This window comes from Oryctolagus cuniculus, chromosome 3 (genome assembly GCF_964237555.1).
Source record: "Oryctolagus cuniculus chromosome 3, mOryCun1.1, whole genome shotgun sequence".
Lineage (NCBI taxonomy): Eukaryota > Metazoa > Chordata > Mammalia > Lagomorpha > Leporidae > Oryctolagus > Oryctolagus cuniculus.
Genome location: NC_091434.1, coordinates 98,518,096 through 98,540,922, shown reverse-complemented (window position 1 = coordinate 98,540,922; position 22,827 = coordinate 98,518,096). Strand labels below are relative to the sequence as shown.

At 39.2% G+C, this 22,827-nt stretch overlaps 1 protein-coding gene across 20 annotated transcripts in view; it reads right to left on the bottom strand.

The window, feature by feature from the left end:
* GTDC1 (glycosyltransferase like domain containing 1) overlaps window positions 1–22,827 on the bottom strand; it is a 434,789-nt gene that overhangs the window by 15,098 nt on the left and 396,864 nt on the right. For all 20 annotated transcript variants that reach the window (XM_051848726.2, XM_070070977.1, XM_070070979.1 and 17 more), the window contains one exon: window positions 16,446–16,555. In XM_051848726.2, the coding sequence (XP_051704686.2) occupies window positions 16,446–16,555 (110 nt within the window). The remainder of the gene's footprint in view (window positions 1–16,445; window positions 16,556–22,827) is intronic.

Here is a 22,827-nt window from a genome sequence, read left to right as displayed (position 1 = left end):
AGAAAAAAAAATGCATGCAGAGGTAGCTGAGATCTACAGTAAGAATGGGGTCTTCTATCCATTCTTTTCTTCTCTGTGAAGAAAAAAAATTCCATTCATTCTAGTTTTGCCATCATATCTCAAACTGAAAATTTACAGCCACAGTGCATGACAAATGCTTAGTTAAGATGGGAAAGGCATTAAATTTATGTATGTGTGTATTCCTAGAAAAAAAATCCCAGTATATACAGGGTTGGTACTATCTGTGGTTGTAGGCATCAACTGGGGATCTTGGAACATTTGCCCTGTGGATAAATTGGGAGGGACTTGAAAGCAGACTGGGCAGGCCACACCAAGGATGATACGCCTAGCTGAAGGCTGGGGAGGCAGCTGAAACCACACTGGGCAAGTCAGAACAGGTGGTACTTAACTTTGGTCAGGACAAGGGAGGAGTCCTCCATCTCTGAGATACATAGGTGATATACATAGGCTTCAACTTTAGGAAGTATGAATTAGTGAAGGCTTACAGGATGCAACAGCGGACTACTTTAGTTAAACCCAAAGGTAATGGTACCTAAGTTAGGTGAATTCAGTGAAAAAGGAGACAGATCCCTGAGGGTAGCTGGAGAAGAAATGATCAAAAACTTACACTAGGCTGGATGGAATAACTGTGACTGGCTTAGAGCAAGTGTTTGCAACTGCCTGAGGGTGGGGGTTAGGACTGGGAGTGCAGCTTGGTACCCGAATGGTGAGGTTTAAAATTCATTTTGAAAAAGTGAATTACAATTTTTTCATAATAAAGATTTCAGGAAGCATCACTGTGTGAAATCCCCCTTGGAGTGGGAATATACATCTCATTTTAAAAATTGAGAAACCCTAACCTCCAAAGTCCCTTTCAGCTCTAATTTCTTTTGGATGACTTAATTTTACCAGTAAAGTAAGCCCGAAAGGGACACGGTGATGTGGCCAATCAGTGGCAATGCTGGAGGTAGATCTTGAGACATAAATTCCAGGATGGTGTTCATTCCATTGTAGCAAATATCTCTGATGGTTCCAATTTTAAAAGGAAATAATTTAGAGGAGAGACAGAGCTGGAAAAGCTCACTGGTCAGATCCAGATATTCACTCCCTGTTGCACTGTTTTCTATCAGAGTCCTGTTCTGATAGGCATTGCTGGAAACTTCAGGAACGCTAAAACAGGCAGGCTTGCCACAACAGTCCCTTATTGGGGCAAATATTTTGACCACACCACACTCCAAATCATGACCATATACAACTACAGGAATTCAGAAGAAAAATACCAAAGCAATGTATAGCAGCTACATTCCAAGATCTCCTATCAATCTTAATTCATACATGTAATTTACAGGTTTTTCAAATTAGGACGTTTCCAATTTCCTTTTCATCTCTTAATATCTTGATTTTCCCCATTAATTCATTAATTAATTTCCTGTGTTTTCCACAAATGCACATTTCACATATAGTTTGAGGATAGTTCATGAAAATGAAAGATCATTTTCCCTCAGCAATGTTTTCATAGTTATGACTTTCAAGAACAATTTCTTGAGAGATGCTTTGGGAGTTGTGTTCCGGAACATATTATCTTCATGTGCTTCCCCCTGGTAGGATGGATAAATGATCCTGCCTTGAGAGATGCCCTGAATCTTCTGGTTTCCATAGAAAAGATAAATATTCCACTCACAGAAGCAGCAGGAGAAGACTTTAAGCCAGAGGATGGCACGCCTGGGAGTGACCAAAGGAAAAAGGCTGATTCTCACAGGACACACTAAGGAATTAGAGTTGTTACCAGTTACTTGTGCCTGGTGAATCTCCTGAGCATTTGGGAGGGAAGGAGAGTGTCAGAGTCAATAAACCCTCCTGGAGGAAGGAAGGAGAGCTTCTCAGGTACGAGTGGGAAACTGACTCGTCAAGGACTGAATGAGAGCTGGGCCAGGGTGGCTTGGCCCTGCAGCCAGGATGCTGCGGACTCCTCCGTGGTGTCTGACTCTGTTTCCGAAGTTCTATTCTTCACCTGTAAAGTGACCTCTGGCAGTTACACCACTGCCCTGTCAATGGCAGCCAAGCAACAAGTGACCACTATGCAGCTGATACATGCTTTGCAACCAAAAAAATGAACATAGGTGCGATGAAACTACAAAAAAGGGAAGGGAAAAGGAAGATAAAAGAGGGAACATTGGTGTTGGGATTTTACCAGGTGGCAAATGTGCCCACTTAAAAAACAAGTAACACAGGACTTGAAGGTCCATAGGTAGGTGTCCAGATGTACTTAAGAAATGGCAAACAGAACAGGAAATCATAAGAAATTAGGCTGGGGTCAAATTTTGAAGAACCTCACTGCACACATAGGAAATTCAAGTTCATCCTTCAGACAATCCATGAGACAGATACTTATTATTGTTATGCTATAGGGAGCCTCTTCTTGGATGCTCTGGTTTAGAAAGAACGCTGATAACAAGTGGATGACATGAATATCAGAGTGTCCAGAGGCTGGGAGAGAAATCTGAAGCCTTTATTTGGAGACAAAATCCCAGCATTTAAGAGCAAGAACTGGAGAAGAGGTAAGAGAAATAGGGCAAAGTATGGGGTGAATGATGAATAGGATCTTAGTAACCTGTTGAGTATGGAGTAGCAGAGAAGGGATTGAGGCAAGGAAAATTTTTTTATTATCAGTTTTTTTCTTTCTTGGAATTATTTTTATGTGATACATTCTTTGGTGTGAAATTACTGAGTCAGATGAAGGATACAGAAACTCATATGGCTCAGGAAAAATAATTTACATTGCCATCATCATATACACAGATGGTGCCTCACTAGTTGGGTAGTCTTAGTTATGATAATGCCTCTACTTTTATTGCTTTGGCCAATGCAACTGCTCTCTCATAAATTCTTGGCATTTATTTAATTAATGTTAGGGTTAAAGATGTTTTCCCTAAAGTTTGACTTAGTATTTATTTTTTCTGATGTCATCTCCTCTATTGTTTGTAGCTGTGTGACCTCAGGCAAGTGATTTAATTTGAAGTTTCGTGTCCACATCTGTCTATAGGGGAGAGTATTTATGCATATTAAAGAGATTGTTGTGATATAAAATGAGATAACAGAACTAAAGCCTGGATTTTCAATAGTTTACGGTACTTATAATGTGTTGACGCTATTTCAAAACTTCATTTATAATAGCTATTCAGAATATACTCATATATACCTCATTTATGTTCAGTTTTATTCACATAAGGAATGATGCATATGTTGTCTGTCTATATTATTGTATTTATGTGAGTGCTTAGGATATACATGTAAAGAATATATATATAAAAAACTTGTCTTTTATAAGAAGCTATTAATTTTACTCAATTTCTTGTTTTCACTAAGAAAAAATTATTACGTTTTAGGATGGGGATAAGTATATTGTTAAACGTTGTCATCCAAGGTTTACTGGGTATTACATGTATAGACAAGTTGGGTTTATTTCTGAATTCCCCCCTTCTGCCCATTTGTGCACTTCCACGTTTGTGAATCTGGAATGCTAACATTTCATACACGTTCTTAATCTAGCAAGACATATTTTCCTGCACGATTCCTTTGTAAGTGATTCCTGTGACCTTCGAACATTTACTTGTTTACTTTGTTTGAATTTTTGAACCACTTTGTGAAGATATATAAAGTGATATTAGGGTACATTAATAGAAATCTTGTCCAGGAGCTGGGAACTCAGCCCATGTGTCCATGACATAGCAGGGACTCAAGCACATGAGCCATTGCCAGCTGGCTCCCAAGGTGTGCACTGGTAGGTAGCTGTAACTGGGACTGGAGCCAGGATTCTAACCCAGGCATCAGGACATGGGCAGCAGCTCTCCCAGGCAGCATCTTACCAACTATGCCCAGTGTCTGCTGCTGCTCCTTGGCTTCAACTTTCAGATTCTTGGGAAACTGAGCCCTCCATTCATGCTCTTGAGAAAGAATCTACAGCCCCAAGAATCATGTGGAAGTGGCTGTCTACTGAGAATCTACATCAGATTCCTGATGCTAAAATCGAGGTAATGTAAGTCATGATAATATTTGTTTGATGATCTAAGTAACTAGATTGCTCTAAAAGTTGCTCATAGGCATTAAGAGATAATATATTCAAATTGATTTAAAATGTTACAATATGAAAAAGGGCATGTTATAACAAAATATAATCGTATAAACATTTTTGCTATACCCATCAGACAGTAAGATTTCAGAGGGGAGAAACTTGTCTTTGTCAAAATCATTTATTTAGTACCAGAACATAATAGGAACTCAGTAAATAGTTCTATGTTAGAGAACAAAGGGTGATAAAATTTTAGAACTACAAGAAAAATGAACAGGTTTATGGAATGGTGTGGTCTGGAGAGAATAAATTTATTCAGATCTTCCTGGTGCACTTACTTCATCTCACATACAACCTTTTGATAATTCAATATTGATCAATACATTGATAACTTTCCTTCTACTGGACTATCCTTGCAGCAAAGTTTTAAAGTTTTCTAATAATGTGACATAAATTATTTGTATTCTTAGAACTTTCCCAGTATTTTCCCCTTAGTGTAGCTGCTCTGTTGAAAATGAGATAGCAGCTGAGAGCAGAGTGAGAGGGTAGGGAAATGTTATATAATTATCAAACATTTCCCTCCAGAGCTAAGAACAGGAATTTGCCAAGATCACAGTAATAACCATGGTCATGCCAGATACTAACCAGAAGCCTTCCACATACTGTTAGCAACCTCAAAGGTGAACCAGAAGGGCTCCTGTCTGCCAAAATCATGGTTCAGGTTTTTACTTTCCCTGCAACTTTTTAGTTCTCCTAATGTCTTAAGTGGAAACTCCTTCTCTTAGCACATATGCAGTATGGAGAGGCGAGACCGCACGCAAGGCTCTGCCTGCTCACAGAAAAGAATATTTTGTTTAGAATGAGCATTTGTGGGAAATCATTAAGTATACAAACACATTCCATTGGTTTGATATCTTAGGCATTTACTGCTTCTTCTTTTTAATCATCTCAAGGGCAAACAATGTGACCTTGTCATGAGAACTGGCCCAAACTCAAATATTTGCATTGAGGAACTTTGAGGCTTTTGGGTTCATTTGTAACACAGGGACTGATGCAGATGTTTGATGTAGCGGAATGCCCTTTAATTTTCTGAATAAAAATGAACTTTTAAGGTACAGTGCCATTAATGTCTTCCTTCGATCCAAAATGCATTAAAAACTCTGAGGGGGACGTCTCTGAGTCTTAGACTCTCTCTGCACAGCAGTTTCGAAAGCACTCTCCCCCAAATTATCTAATTGTGCTGAAATGCTCATTAGAACTCACTGAAGTGGATAGGGCAGGTGGTTTTATTATTATTTCCCTTTCCCATCTCCTTCTTTTTTTATTGCACAGATGGATTAACTGAGGTTAACTTAGCTACGGGACTCAGCCCCAAATCCACTTTGCTGATTTTAATTCCTGTAAACCAGATTTCTCAGTCATGGCGCTACTGATACCGCAGCTTGGATAATGCTGTCTTAGGCACTGTAAGGTGTTTAGCAGCATCCCTGCTCTCTATCTACTAAATGCCAGGAGCACCACCCTCTTATTCAACAATTCAGACAGTCAAAAATTTCTCTGGATATTATCAAATGCCTCACAGGTAAGGGGAACTCCCCCAGTTGACAGCTACTCTAGGCATCTCAAAAGGCCACGTCACCTTTAAGTGATAATTAATGACACTTCTACAGAAACCACCTCTGCTTCTGACTGACTGTGCCTTGTGGGACACAGCTGCTACATGTGTCTTCAGACACCAGCTGGCTCAGTTCCATCAAAAGGACTGCAGGCAATGTTTAGTATCCAAGAGGTCCTTACTCAGCTGGGTTAGCCTTACCCAAATTAGGGCAGCAACCTCAGGGTTAGTGTTCTCTCTCAAGAGCCCCAGGCCATGATGTATAGATTAAAGAACTGTGGTGGTCAATAAGTGGTTCACCAAATATTTCTGTTCCTTTACATTCTGGGTACAAAGGAAGATGGCACTTCCTGGACCTCCTCATGACTGGGCAGTGCCTCGGGACAAGTTCTGGGCAACCAGCTGAGTGGAACTTGGCACAGCTTAAAAACAAGTCACTGAACTGCTAATATCAGGCGCTCCTGAGCTTTCTCCTGCTTCTGGCATGGTAAGTGGTACTGAGGAGATGCTGGGTGCTTAGGTTTCTCTCTCAGGATGGGTCCTTGAGTGACCATAATAAATTGAACACTTCTGGGCCGGCGCCGTGGCTCACTTGGTTAATCCTCCGCCTGCAGTGCCGGCATCCCATATGGGTGCCGGGTTCTAGTCCTGGTTGCTCCTCTTCCTGTCCAGCTCTCTGCTGTGGCCCGGGAAGGCAGTGGAGGACGGCCCAAGTGCTTGGGCTCTGCACCCGCGTGGGAGACCAGGAGGAGGCACCTGGTTCCTGGCCATCTGATGGGTGTACCAGCGGAAGGAAGACGTTTCTCTCTGTCTCTCTCTCACTATCTAACTCTGCCTGTCAAATATATACTATATTTATGGATAAAATGAGTAAATATCATAAAAATTTTGTTTACCAAGTTCATTTTTAAGTTCAATGTGATTCACATTAAAACCCCAGTCTCGGATAAAGAAATTATGGGACATGTACTCTATAGAATACTATACAGCAGTCAAAAACAATGAAACCTGGTCATTTACAACAAGATGGAGGAATCTGGAAAACATTATGCTGAGCGAATTAAGCCAGTCCCAAAGGGACAAATATCATATGTTCTCCCTGATCCATGACAACAAACTGAGCACCAAAGGGGAAACCTGTTCAAGTAAAATGGACACTATGAGAAACAGTGACTTGATCAGCTCTTGTCCTGACTGTTGATGTACAATGTAACACTTTATCCATTTTAGTATTTTTTTTGTTCTAGTATTATTGGTTGAACTCTGTAAGTAACACACAATTATTCTTAGGTGTTTAAATTTTAACTGAAAAGTGATCCCTGTTAGGAATTTGGAAAACATTATGCTAAGTGAAATAAGCCAGTCCCAAAGGGACAAATATCATATGTTCTCCCTGATCAGTGACAACTAACTGAGCATCAAAAAGGAAACCTGTTAAAGTGAAATGAATACTATGAGAAACAGTGACTTGATCAGCCCTTGCCCTGACTGTTGATGAACAACTTAATACGTTATCCCTCTTAGTATTCTTTTTGTTTGTTCTACTTAATACTTTTGGTTGAATACTGTAATCAATACACAGTTATTCTTAAGTGTTGAAACTTAACTGAAAAGTGATCCCTATTAAATATAAGAGTGGGAATAAGAGAAGGAAGAGATGTGCAATTTGGGACATGCTCAAGCTGACTTGCCCCAAACGGTAGAGTTAGAAACATACCAGGGGATTCCAATTCAATCCCATCAAGGTGGCATGTACCAATGCCATCTCACTAGTCCCAGTGATCAATTTCTGTTCACAATTGATCATAATGATAGGACTAAGAGCCAAAGGGATCACATAAACAACACTAGTGTCTGCAAATACTAACTGATAGAATCAAAAAGGGAGAGAACGATCCAACATAGGAAGTGAGATACACAGCAGACTCATAGAATGGCAGATGTCCTAAATAGCACTCTGGCCTCAGAATCAGCCCTTAAGGCATTCGGATCCGGCTGAAAAGCCCATGAGAGTATTTCAGGCATGGAAAGCCAAGACACGCTGGCAAAACAAAACAAAACAAAACAACAAAAACAAAAAACAAAACCTAAATGAAAGATCTCTGTGAGTGAGATCCCAGTGGAAAGAATGGGTCATCAAAGAAAGAGGTACCTTTCTCTGAAGGGAGGAGAGAACTTCCACTTTGACAACAACCTTGTCTAAATACAATCAGAGTCGGTGAACTCAAAAGGCTTCCATAGCCTAGGCAACTCATGACAAGAGCCTAGGGTGATTACTGATGCCATAAACAAGAGTGTCAATTTGTTAAGTCAACAACAGGAGTCACTGTGCCCTTACTCCTCATGTAGGATCTCTGTCCTTAATGTGCTGTACATTGTGATTTAATGCTATAACTAGTACTCAAACAGTATTTTTCACTTTGTGTTTCTATGTGGGTGCAAACTGTTGAAATCTTTACTTAATATATGCTAAACTATCTTCTGTATATAAAGATAATTGAAAATGAATCTTGATGTGAATGGAAGAGTTTCTTTACAGCAAAGGAAACAGTCAGGAAAGTGAAGAGGCAACCAACAGAATGGGAGACGTTATTCGCAAACCACACAACAGATAAAGGATTAACAACTAGAATCTATAAAATGATCAAAAAACACCACAAAATCCAAACAAACAACCCAATAAAAAATGGGCCCAGGACCTTAACAGACATTTTTTCAAAAGAGGAAATCCAAATGGCCAACAGACACATGAAAAAATGCTCAGGATCCCTAGCCATCAGGGAAATGCAGATCAAAACCACAATGAGGTTTCACCTCACTCCGGTTAGATTGGCTTACATACAGAAATCAACCAACAACAGATGTTGGCGAGGATGTGGGGAAAAAGGGACACTAATCCACTGTTGGTGGGAATGCAAATTGGTAAAGCCACTATGGAAGACAGTTTGGAGAGTCCTCAGAAACCTGAATATAGCACTACCACAGGACCCAGCCATCCCACTCCTTGGAATTTATCCGAATGGAATTAAAGGGGAAAAAAAAAAGAGCCATTTGCACCTCAATATTTGTTGCAGCTCAATTCACAATAGCTAAGACATGGAATCAACCTAAATGTCCATCAACGGATGACTGGTTAAAGAAACTATGGGATATGTACTCTATGGAACACTATACAGCAGTAAAAAAAACAATGAAATCCGGGCATTTACAACAAAATGGAGGAAGCTGGAAAACATCATGCTGAGTGAAATAAGTCAGTCAAAAGGGACAAATATCATATGTTCTCCCTGATTGATGGCAACTAAACGAGCATCTAAAATGATACCCATTGAAGTGAAATGGACACTATGAGAGACAATGACATGATCAGCCCTTGTCTAGACTGTTGAGGAACAACTTACTATTTTATTCCTTTTAGTATTTTTGTTGTTGTTGTTGCTCTGTTTGTTTTACATAAGACCACTGGTTGAACTCTGTAATCAATGCACAAGCCTTTAAAATTAACAGAAAAGTGATCTCTGTTAAACATAGGAGTGAGAATAAGAGAGGGAGGAGATATATAGGTTGGCACATGCTCACTCGGACTTACCTCTAATGGTGGAACTAGAAATGTGCCAGAGGATTTCAACTCAATCTTACCAAGGAGGCAGGTACCAATGCCAGCGCACTTGGTAAAGTGATAAGTATAAATACATAACCGATCAAAAAGATAGGGTATGTGTCGATGAGATTTCACAAATAAGACCAGTGTAAGCAACTAATGAAGGATAGAATTAAAAGGGAGAGAATGATCCTGCGGGGGAAACAGGACACACAGCAGACTCATAGAATGGCAGCACTCCTGCCTCAGAATCAACCCTTGGGACATTCAGATCTGGCTAAAAGGTCCATGAGAGTCTCACAGGCATGGAAATCCACGACATGGTGGCAAAAACAATCTAAATGAAAGATCCTGGTGAACAAGACCCCAGCAGAAGGAACAGGCTATCAAGGAGAGAGGCACCTTTCTCTGAAGGGAGGAAGGAACCTCCAGTGTGATACGGCCTTGACTAAACAAGTTCAGAGTCGGTGAACTCAAGGGGCTTCCATAGCCTAGACAGCTCATAGCAAGAGTCTCGGGTGATTGCTGACGTCATAAATAAGAGTGCCAATTGTTAAATCAACAACAGGAGTCACTGGGTACATGCTCCCCACGTAGGATCTCTGTCCTTCATGTGTTCTACTATGAAACTTAAAAACAACACTACTAGTTGAACAATACCCTATACCTTGTGCGGTTGTGTGAGTGCAGCCTGTTGAAATCCTTGCTTAGTATATACTAAATTGATCTTCAGTATATGAAGGTAATTGAAAATGAAACTCGATGAAGGGCGGGATGGGAGAGGGAGTGGGAGGGGAGGGCCATGGGAGGGAGGGAGGTTGGGGGGGGAAGCCACAACAATACAAAAGTTGCACTTCGTAAATTCACATTTATTAAATAAAAAAATAACTATATAACAAACAAAAAAAAGAAAAAGAAAAAAAAAGAACTTAATACTTTACCCTTTTAGTATTTTTTATGTTCTACTTAAAACTATTGGTTGAACTCTGTAATTAATACACAATTACTCTTAGGTGTTCAATTAATGCTGTAACTAGTACTCAAATAGTATTTTACACTTTGTGTTTCTGTGTGGGTGCAAACTGTTGAAATCTTTACTTAATATATGCTAAATTGATCTTCTGTATATAAAGATAATTTAAAATTAAAAAAAAGAAAATGAATCTTGATGTGAATGGAAGGGGAGAGGGAGCGGGAAAGGGGAGGGTTGCGGGTGGGAGGGAAGTTATGGGGGGGAAGCCATTGTAATCCATAAGCTGTACTTTGGAAATTTATATTCATTAAATAAAAGTTTAAAAAAAGGGGAACACTTTGCCCTCTGCAAAAAAACAAAAAACAAACAAACAAACAAACAAAAAACACACAGTGTGCACAAGCTATGTGTCTTATGTGTTGTAAGGCACAGCGACTGGAAGGTTGTTACCTTGGCATACTCTAGCTAATTCTGACTTATGTAAAAGTTGAATGATAAGAAAAAGATAGTAAACAATTTACATTAAATTAAATCAAAGTCACTAAGACTAAAACAGAAAACAATATAAAATCATCTAAAACTTGCTTAAATCTTAGGGCTCTGTCCAGAAAATGTTAGCATTTTCACTCACTAACTCTTTAATATTTATAAATTGTTGCAGTGTAGGTTTCTTCATATCTTTTTTTTAAATAGTTTTTTTTTTTTTTTTTTTTTTTTTTAACAGGCAGAGTTAGACAGTGAGAGAGAGAGACAGAGAGAAAGGTCTTCCTTCCATTGGTTCACCCCCCAAATGGCTGCTACGGCCAGCGCGCACTGCGCCAATCCGAAGCCAGGAACCAGGTTCTTCCTCCTGGTCTCCCATGAGGGTGCAGGGCCCAAGCACTTGGGCCATCCTCTACTGCCTTCCCGGGCCACAGCAGAGAGTTGGACTGGAAGAGGAGCAACCAGGACAGAACCGGCGCCCCCAACCGGGACTAGAATCTGGAGTGCTGGCGCCCCAGGCGGAGGATTAGCCTAGTGAGCCGCGGCGCTGGCCGATTTCTTCATATCTAATAGGGTAGGCAAATTTACTATTTTATTACATTCAACTCTTCCATTTGTTGATTCAGACAGTACTTACTGACCACAAAATATGTGCCAAGAATTATTTGGGACATATTTTCATGCCATATTGGTACTGACAACCTTCTCATGCTGAAGACAGAAGAAGTAGGGAACCCACTTTAACATCACAGGTGAAGGGCAGTTACTTAGAAAATGAGGTTGAGATTTTCTTCCTTTAACTTTTCTTCAAAGAAAGTGGAAACTTTTTTTTGCATGAGTTGCCACAATTTTCCCACCATTACCATCCACGGCATTTTTATCTGTAAAAAAAGGGAAGGTTTTGTGTGTTTGTATGCATAGCACAGTTTAGGCACCGGCTTTGGAGGTGGACTGACAAACTTTGAATTGTGGCTTCCTAACTGACTGGCTATGTGGTTCCAGGCAAGTGACTTAACTTCTCTGTGCCTTAATTTTTTCAGCTGTAAAATGGTAATTCGAACAGTACCCAATTCTCCATGCTTTTGAGCAGTCTAAAAATAAGGCAATGTGGAAAGGGCTCAGAACAGTATCTGGCACAGGCTAAGTGCTCAAGAAATGTCAGTTTTAATGTTTTAAAGAAATGGTCCGGTAAGTGATTGAATAAAACACTGGCATGGGATGACAAGTTCCAAATGTCAAAGAACATGTGTACTTTATTCACCATTTCATCCTAGATGTCTAGCACAGGGCTTGGCACAAAGAAGATGTTTAAAAAATGTTATCTGCAGCAGGCATTTAATACAGCAGTGAAGTTGCTATTTGAGACACCCACGTCCTCCACTGGGGTGCCTCGTTGGAGCTCTGTCTCCACTTCCCATCCAGCTTCCTGGCAATGTACCTGAGAGGTGGCAGGCAATGGCTCAAGTGTTTGTGTCCCTGCCACTCACACAGAAGACTTAGACTGAGTTTCACTTCTTGGCTTCAGTCTGGCTCAGCCTTTTCTGTTGTGGGCATCTGAGGGAGTGAACCAGCACATGGAAGATCTCTCTGTCTCAATGCCCTTTAAATAAAATGAATGTAAAAAATTAAAATAAAAAAAATTTGCTGAACAAACTGGTAGTGATTAGGGAGGAGCAGAGGGGCACCCAGTGTGTACTGCCAACCTGGCCACTATCTTCCTCCTGTGTTACCTGCTGCACCCAGCTGTGAGATTTTGGGGAGGTCATGAACCTTCCAGAATCTCTGCTCTTTTGCAATGAAGAGCTACAAACTAAGACAAAAATCTTAATTCTAATACACTTTTCAGGAAAAGTAGTGGGGAAAACCTTACATTTTCTACTTGAAAATAACAATATGGAGAGTGTAGAAGGTTGCTGCATTATAGGTTGAGAATTAAATATAAATAAGTTTTCTCTGATAATGTGGTGGTTAATGTAGAATACAAAAATATACAGGAATGAAACAGACATCTTGTGATACGATCGTTGTTTTTTGTCCTTGTTTACACTCGTGTGGAACTGTGGTCTTCCTACTTTTTACTTGTTGAATGTTATAGTTAGTGGTGAACTGGACCTGTGATTACAGAGTGGATTGAAATTATGTCTTTGCAAAAATTACAGAAAAAAGAAAGGAAGGAAGGAGGGGGATGGGAGGGTAGTATGGTTTTCTTTGAATAGTACCTGTGAAATACATGCAATCTGTTTTTAAAAAGAATTTTAATGCTGATCGCATCATCACAAAGGGCAGTACTTGTTGGTACAAGTACTACATGAAACAAACAGGACAGGACCAGGTAAGAACTAAACTCTTGATAAAAAGTAGTTATTTATAACATATAATAATTATGACTGCAGGTATGTTTCAGAAAACCACTTTCCTACAAACGTTAGTAGTATTGAGAGTAATTCTTCTGGTTTGTATTATAGAGTACAGAAATGGACTTTATACTCCAGGTCATAAATATGTTCATATTAGTGTCAAGAAGACAGAATAAGTAAAGAAATACACATCTTCTAGGTAACCCTTTTTTGTAGACAAAGAGTTAAGAAGTTAATATTTGTAGATGGATTTAAGCATTTATAAATTTTCAAAATGCCTGGAAAACAGGCACAACTACCCATTAAACTAGAGGCGGAATAGAAATGGCTGAAGTTTCATAGAATGGCTTGCTAGGGACCCTTTGGAGTAAAGATTAGCAAATGGCCATCTAAGGACACAGCCTGAAAGCTGCTAGGTTCATTCATCCCTTCTACATTTGGCTTCCTCCCATGTGCAAGTTGAAGTGCTGTGGCCATGGAGTTGATTCACATCTGAAAGGAGAGAAATGGACCAGTGACTAAGAGAAGAGCCGTAGCTGATACTGGGAGTAAGAGCAGCTTATACATAGACAGTGTGATATCCCCTCCTGTGGGCTTCTGGTACACTCCATGAATACTTCCCAGAATCCTAGTTACCAGGTAGTTATTTATGTTGCTGCAACTAAGAGCTCCTGCAGGGAGACGGAGTCCTGCCCCTTGTAGCACCCACCTTCCACAGAGCTTAAGTATGTGTTGAAGTGAAGCCAAAGGGATCAAGAAGATTGGCCCAGGAATGACTTAGCACGAGGTACTTGGACCCCTACTGCTCCACACCCATTTTCAACCCTCCACATTACTCTAAATAGTTCAGCATCAGTGTGTGGAAGGGAGAGCTGTGATCCCACAAACATGGCTCTTGGAGTAAAAACCTAGCCTGTACAGTGGTGGCCTACAATTATCCCATGGTAAACCTGGCTAAGAAGCCTTCTGTTAGGGGTTTCCTCCACCCTCTTCTCTCAGTCCATCCACAAATGCCTCACAGCCGGCACAAACAAAACTGAGCTTAACAGCTTTGCAAATAAGCTGAATTTTTCTCTCGTTCTTTCTCTACAGCCGTCCACCTACTAAACTATTTCATGTGTTTTCCTGGACGATTTCTCTCTAATACAGCCTTTTTAGTGTTCTCTGTGCCTCCGCCTCCCACTAGGATCACCCCAGTAGTCTTTCTGCAATTATGCTTACATGTGGAGATACCTTCCTAAAGGAAGGTACGAGTTGCCTCATATTTTTTTTCCTGCCAAGATCCAGGCTCCTAATATCTTAACTTTAGCTAATCTGCTTTGATTATGAAGATCCTCCATATTTTGGCTCTACCCAACCTGTGTAAGGTAGATGTTAACTGAATTAGCAAGGGCAGAATCTCCTGTTCTACTTGGATGAATGACCTCACAGCATTTGTCATCGAAACTGTTTTTTCATTTAAACACCATTTCAAAATGTTTGGTTCTATGTGCTTTGCCCATGTCATTTCCCATTTTGGAATAACTTTATCCTTCTTGAGCTACTTGAATAGCTTTCACTATTCAAGTGCTAGCTTTTCAATTAGTGCTTTAAGTCCCATGTGTCAGTGTTAACATATAATTATATTATCTTAGGATTCATTGTTTCCTGTGCTTATAAATGATACTTTCTCAGCAAAACTATACATTTCTTGAGGACAGGGAATTCATATTATTTTTCTACTAATTTATTCAATAAATAAATATCTATCAGTTCTAGCATTGTGTCAGGCACTGCACTGGGTTTTGGACTATAGAGATAAACATGTCAGACACAGCCCCTGATCCTCATAGCACCTATATTCTAGTTTGTGTGTGTGTGTGTGTGTGTGTGTAAGAGAGAGAGAGACGGGGGAAAGAGAGGGAGGGAGAGAAGGGGGGAAGAGAGAGAAAGATAAAGATAATTTACTTTTATAATAAATAATTTGAAACAAGCTAACGTTATGAAGAAAAAGTACAGGGCACTGAGAGACCATGGGGAAGCTTCATATTAAAAGAAAATGCTCAGCTGGTGCTGCGGCTCACTAGACTAATCCTCTGCATGCGGTGCCGGCACACCGGGTTCTAGTCCCGGTTGGGGCGCTGGTTCTGTCCCGGTTGCCCCTCTTCCAGTCCAGCTGTCTGCTGTGGCCAGGGAGGGCAGTGGAGGATGGCCCAAGTGCTTGGGCCCTGCACCTGCATGGGAGACCAGGAGGAAGTGCCAGGCTCTTGGCTTCAAATCGGCACACCATGCCAGCAGTAGTGGCCATTTAGGGGGTGAACCAACGGAAGGAAGACCTTTCTCTCTGTCTCTCTCACTAACTCTGCCTGTCAAAAAAAAAAAAAAAAGAAAGAAAGAAAGAAAATGCCCATGAGTTGAAATCAGATGGACAAAAGAGAAGTAAACAGGCAAATGTCCAAAGGGCTAAAGAAGCTTGGGGGAAAAGCTTGAGAAAACGTTGCCCTCTGTAAACTGCTGAGGTCAGAAAATAAGTCACATGAGGGAGGCTGCTGGGTACGAGTGACCTTGTATTGGAATCAAGGATGTGCTCAGTGAGTGCAAACTACAGGTGGTCCTTAAGAACTAGGGCATATGAGAACAAAGGTCATTTCTGAGATTTTATTGTTTGTATATTTGGTTTTCAAACAATGCCAACATCCAATGCTTAAAAACCAGAGCCCTTCATTGCCTATGAAAGCGTGAGGAATGCCCGTTTTAGGAGGCAGCCAGGGCAGTGAGAACGCAGGGGGAGGGATGTTCCTGCAAGAGTTCTCTGTGGCATGATGACTGAGAGGACCTGCTGCTAACAGCTTCCAATTTTTGCTTTCCTCAAGTTCAATTAAAAAAAACAAAAACAAACATAGATGAATAGCAACCATGATACAGACTGTGGTCCATTCCACATTATAAGTAAGATGCCAAAATGCTTTACACAGGCCACCTAACAGATGGTAATGGATTCCAGCCATTACCAATGTGAGTGAGATTCAAACCAGTGACCCCAGAGGTGAGAGGCTGTATATCCAATTACAAATTCTCTCTTTCCGTTAAGTGTTAAGATGCCTAAAGCAATATATTTTATTTACATCAAGATGCATTGTATAAACTATATTTGATAAAAGAGATGACTTCACGTTCTCAACTTAAATCAAAGAATGCTTACTTAAGTATTTTTTTAATTGAATCAGACTTTAATGCCATCGTATAATCTTTTGGTTAACAGTGCTCATCTTGATGATTCTAACAAAGGAAAACATGGAAGTTAATACTTAAGTTGTAGAGCTTATGAATTCTATAAAAATACACGTTAGAAAATGGAAGAGAGTTACCTGGGACATCTGTGAAGGTTTCTCCAAGGACAGAAACGTGGAAATTGAGACCTAAATCCTTAAGATGCAGTAATACTTTAAAAAAACTCTCTGGATCTTTATCATGCTCCCTGGGAAAAAAACACACAAAACATAACTTGTGTCACTTTTGGAAAAGTGGTTTCACTTCTCATAGCAGCAATTGCTTTCAGGGTCTTCTGCTGGCTGACAGAGATTCTCCCCACAGCCCGACACAGCGACATCAGCACATCGTGTTTTCACATCTACCAACTTCTCTCTTATCAAAACCCAGTCATACGGAAGTTTTCAGGCTCTGCCGCCTTTTTTAAAAGGAGAAATCTGTCTTGTTTTTCACACTTTTAGGTTAGCCTATGGAAAGTATACGGAAAGTATACTGCGTTTTCCTTTCTTCTAAAATGGTTAATTTTTCACTTAACATGAGTTTGGGTTTGTTTGTTTGTTTGTTTAAGACCAAGCTTCAAAGGGTGACTCTACTGATCACACCAAAGATGCTTTTCATTTCCATGGGTCTGAATAACTTCCTCCCACATTTACCCAGCCCGTCTGTGCCCACAAGGAACACACAATTTAGGGAGTGAGATTACAGACCCTTTCACTAATCTTGCAGTTTAAATAATTGAATGGGGAATTATAAATACATCAAAAGGGGATAGGTCTGAGCCTATGTCTGCTGAGTTTTAACTTAGGAGTGGAGGCTATTCAACATATAAAAGAAGAGTAATAAAGATCATTCACTTAGTAGAAGCCTTGAAAAACATGAATTATATTTTGTTTGTTTATCTGTCTTCCTTGCAGTGAAAGAATGAGAGGCTAAAGGACACTACAAATAAAAAAAATTTCCGCAATCCAATAAATCACATTAAAATGGAATGAGATTTTTTTTACTTTCTAAGGTGTGAATATTTCAGTATTTCTTGCATTCAATTACACTGTTTTAAATTATCTTATTTCAGACAGATGTAGGCCAGATATCTTAAAAATATTTGGTTTTTATTTATAACTCAGAATTTTTGATTTCTTTTTATATTCTGGAGAAATAGTTACATATCAGTGATTTAGTTTCTCATTTACCAACTAATTATGTAAAATAAATCTGTAAATTGATCAAACTGCTATATGAAATATGAAAATTACATCATTCAGAAAGTCTCATGAAAAATGACATCTGTACCCTTAAATGTGTTAATTCACAATTCAGTCAATATTTTCAGTATCATGAATTAAAACAAATGCATCTTCTAATTAACATTTTTAAGTGGCATTTATAATCTTATGAAATTATAAGATCTTATAGAATAAGAGTTCTATAACAATTTATTCTAAGCACTATATCTCTCAGCTTGATTTACTTCAAATAATAAAGAACACAATGGCAAACTGTTCATTACTTTTTAAGATGATGTGTATTACATACATGTACCATTGGGGAGTCTGCATAGTTCTCACATATACTAGTGCTATGGGCAAGAACAAAGACTCAAAGCAGTTTGGAAGTAGAAAATATACCATATGTTATCTTCAACCATATCAATCAAATAGCTGCCTCCTTATCTGTAAAATCTTTTTGTAGTCTGATTCTCTTGAAAACACTCAGATGAAAAGAATGGAAACAATATAACAATATATCTTAAAGAGGGAGTAATGCTATAGGGAAATCTAACTACTCAGTTCTTTTAAATTTTTCATTTTAAGTTCTGAAAATTTTGGCTGTGGACCCCCGAGAGACCATCTATCCTAAATATTTCCTGCCAGTGTGTGTGTGTGTGTGTGTGTGTGTGTGTACATGCGTGTGAAAAGTAGATGCAGTTTAGGGTTGGGAGGAGATTTAATAGCGTAGGGGCCACAGTTCTTAAGAGAGTCCAGTGAGAGTATTTTCAATGAGGCAGCCTCTATGAACCTCCGACTTAAGGTCTCTGTACAAGATAGATGCATTACAATCCTACTGTATTCTTTAGATATTTCTTATAGGTGGATAAAAGCTTTTATATTCAATAGTTACTTTGCATAAAAACACAAAAGAGATTTATGTGAATCCCCACTCTTTTTGTTTAAATCATAATATGTGGATGAATATAAGGTGAGATTTTTCTTTCCCCAAGTTATCCCTCAGAAAAGGAGATATTTTATACCAAAGTTCTTATAAAGTCTCCCAAAATATCAGGCACTTGCTCAATTATTTACTTTTAACAAAGTACTGATTGGGGAAGATACAGTAGCCTGAAACAATATTAACTGAAGAGGCTTTTGGATAGTTTTAGCATTAATTTGATGGAACTGGCTAAAATGGAAGCAAAGGAACTTAATACTGAGTTAGTGATGATTTGGGGAGAGATGGCCTAACAATGCTAAGTGCTGGGTGTTGTTGAAAACATGTACTAAAAGATCACTAAAAAAAAAAAAAAAAAAAGTAATAGAGTAAGTGGTTATCAGACATCTTGAGTAGTAAGAATAGTTGAAAAAAGATATCCAGCGATGGCATCACACATTTTCACAAAGTCCTACAACCCAAACCATGTACATGGAATTCCAGATGACAGGTAGGGGAACAGGCATGCTGCCTATAAAGGTGGCTCTATTTTGATGACAAAGAAGGCAGGGGACTAGAGTTAGACAAAAACTGGTTCATAGAATAAGGTGGAAAAAGAGGAGTACTTCTAAAAATACTCCTCATCATATAGTTATAAAATATTATTTATATTTAAATTAGTAGATTACTTATCATTAAGTACACACTTGATTACTTCATTAACAGATACAGATCTGTTAAAGGTAATATAGTCCATTTATGGGGCTGGCATTGTGGCTTAGCAGGTTAAGCTGCCGCCTGCGATGCTAGCATCCCGCATGAGCACTGGTTTGAGTTCTGGCTGCTTCATTTCCAATCCAGCTCTTGGCTAATGCATCTGGGAAAGCAGCGGAAGACAGCCCAAGGACTTGGTCCCCTGCCACCCACACGAGAGATCTGAATGGAGTTCCAGGTTCTTGGTTTTGGCCTGGCTCAGTTCCAGCTGTTGCAGCCATTTGGGAGTGAATCAGCAGATGGAAGATCTCTAGCTGTGTCTCCCCTGACCCTCTCTCTGTAACTCTGTTTTCAAAACAAACAAATAAATAAAAAATATAGCCCATTTAGCTGAAATTTTTGAGCTTTTCTTTTAGAAGAATGGGAAATTGCTTAACATCCAATAATTAAATATGTGAGCAAATCTTTAGTCACAGCCATATAACAAGGCACAGATGACATTAAATGTCAGAGCTCAGTATGTTTTTTTCACATGAAGAACTCATTCTAAATATCCAATGGATTACTCATGGATTTGACACAGCACCCACAAAATTAATAAACACTTCTAGCAGAATGTAAATCCTTCTTAAATTTCTTTCTAGGAAATCTAACATGAAATTTTCAATGTATGATTTCAGCATGAAGTACTAAATATAAAATGGAGGATTTGAAAATAATATACTGAGTGCCCCCTTCTGCTAACAGCTTAAGAGAAAATATACATTTAATGATACAGGCAATTTTCTACAACCACACTTGCAGATTTGTGGGCTTATGAATACTCTTATAGAAAAAATTGAATTTATTTTCATGAAAGAGAGTCAAAGAAAGAGAGGGAGTGGGAAAGGGAGAGGGAGAAATACATGACAGAAAAGAGACCTTCCATCCATCGATTCATTCCCAAAATGCCTGCAATAGCCAGAGCTGGGCCGGGCTAAAGCCAGAAGCCAGAAACTCAGTCTAGTTCTCCCATGTGGGTGACAGGGACTCAAATATTCCAGCCCTGATCTGCTGCTTCCCTAGGTGTACATTAGCAGGAAGCTAGAATTGGAATTGGAGCTGGGTCTCAAACTCAGGCACTCAGATATGGGATGGGGTGTCCCCAGTGGCATCTCAATCCCTGCACCACACGTCTGCCCCTAAATACTTTTCTCTTATACACTGAAGGTAGGAATGAAAACTGAGACAATCTTTTAGAAGACAACTTTGTTATGTAAATTCTATGCCTTAAAGCTGCATATCTTTTGCCCCTAAGATTGCAATTTTCAAAAACTAGCCTATAAAATAAAGATGTGCACAGAAATTCAGTTAGACTATGTCTATCATAGCTTTGCTTATCATGGTAACTATCTATAAACATCCTAATGCAATGATTAGTAAACATGTTTTGACATGTGCACATGATGCAATGCCATGCAGTCACAAAACTGATGTTGCAGAAGTATCCTTCTTGACATGTAATAATACTCAAGAAACACTAATAAGTAAAAGTAAGATGACAGACAGAGAAGTACTACATGATGTTTTTGTTAGACAAATAGATGTGTGTACCTAGAAAAAATTTTGGGATGAAGCAAACCAAAATGTTAACAGGATTTGTCTCTAGAGAGTTTTTATAAATGTTTCCTTTTGAAACATATTTTCTTTTTAATAAATATTTTTCTATATATCATTTTAATGCTTTTAAGAAGTTACTCCTCCTAATATTAGACCATAAAATTGCATTCACAGTATTTTTGCTTAACCTCATAATATTTTCAGTATTTACAGGACCATAATTTCTTCTTCCCTATGACTTCCCTGTGTTTGACAGCTGCCAATCAAGAAAACTTGATTTATCATGAAACATTCCAGAAGATGATTCAGGGTCCCAAGTTCCCCAATAATTTCCCTACTCTTGAGTTGGTAAGAATGAAAGAGTTTGGCTGGGAATTCTTTCCTCCATATCCCAACTATGGCAGAAGCGACCAGCGCAGAAATATTTCAGGCTTACTGGAAGCAGTAGATACAGCAAGAACAGCTTTTATTCCCAAATATTATTCAGAACATTTGAAAAGCATAAACTGTTTCCATGTGTTTTTTCTTCCTATATCTGTTCTCTCTCTGTTGCCTTTCCCATTTAGTTTCTCAGAGCTAAATTTCCTCTTATTCCTCACTTAACATTCATTCAGTAAATATTTATTGAGGATTTCTAGGTTCTCCATACTTGTCACTTATACTAAACTGTTACCCTTTCTTATTTTCTCACATAACTTTATACATAGGGAATGCAATCTCTTTTTCATCTAGTTCCCTGCCTTGCTTGATGCAGAAACCTGGCTCTTCATGGATGTCACAGTTAAATTCCCAGGAACATGTCAATTTGAAAGCCTTATGAGGGAAAGATAAATTACACCCACTTTGTTTGCTAAGTATCCAGTGTCTGACTGAAGAGTGGTAGACATCCCTTGTGTTAACACCCAGTTTCCTCTCTCTTTCTGGGTGCACAGAAGACTCCACTCTTACTCCCCTGCAGTAGGATGAGACCACAGGATTACATCTGGCTAATGGAGTGCAAACTGACTGGTGTGTTGCTTTGAAATAGAAGTACCCATGAGCAGAGCAGCTCATTCCCTCCATCAGTGAACCTTGGAGACATTCATTCTGTGTTACGATTGCTGGGTTAAAACAGTGAAGCCATCATGGTGGCCACATGGAGGAGAATTAACCTGTTAACTTAAACTTTGGATAGGTAAGAGAAGTATATTTTTGATGTGTTTAGGCAGCTGACATTTGGGTTGGACTAGGGTGGGAGGTGTCTCCATTACGGTAGCATAATTTTGGCCTATCCTGACTAACACATTATGGCACAGAATTAGCTGCTCTGGGAACATTTGTTGAAAAGTGTCAGAAAAGCAAGTTCCACTTATAGATTTCCTGTATGTTCCAGGTCCCGTGCTAGACACCTGATCATAATCTTACTTAAGCCTCTCAACCAAGTGTTTATAAAAATACAACAATTTCTGCATCTAAGATCAAACAGAAGGGAGTGAATCCACATCTAAAATGACATCTCATCCCTAGCAAGTCATATTCTTTCTTTGATACATTTTGTTTCTTTCTTACTACATATGATGAGAGGAACAACATTTGATACTTTCAGTGTATGCTTTCACTTTGAGAACACCAAACCATGGTCACTCTTCTTGTCATCTCATTGAAAATGAGATGGCAATAAGAAGGAAAGTAGAGGACTATAATTTCTCCAACACTGTGCCTTAAAACTTCTTCACCTTTTGGGTACTGCATGAAATATCTCTTCACTATCAAATTCAGTGATCTGTTCCTCATTTTAAAAATATGAGGCTTCTATTACCATGACCATTGTCTTTCTTACTGTACCTTCTCGGGACATAAACTCTACTCTGTTCTACATGTTTCATGTATTAGTGATTCTTTTTGGTTTCCTTCTTCGTGTACAGCTTCTGTACTTCAATGGTGTCACCGTCCTTTGAGTGAAGTTCACCCAGTAGTATTATTAGCTTCCATTTCAATTTTCTTTTTTCTTGCTTACTCCTGCTCTCACGTGCTCTCTTTGGC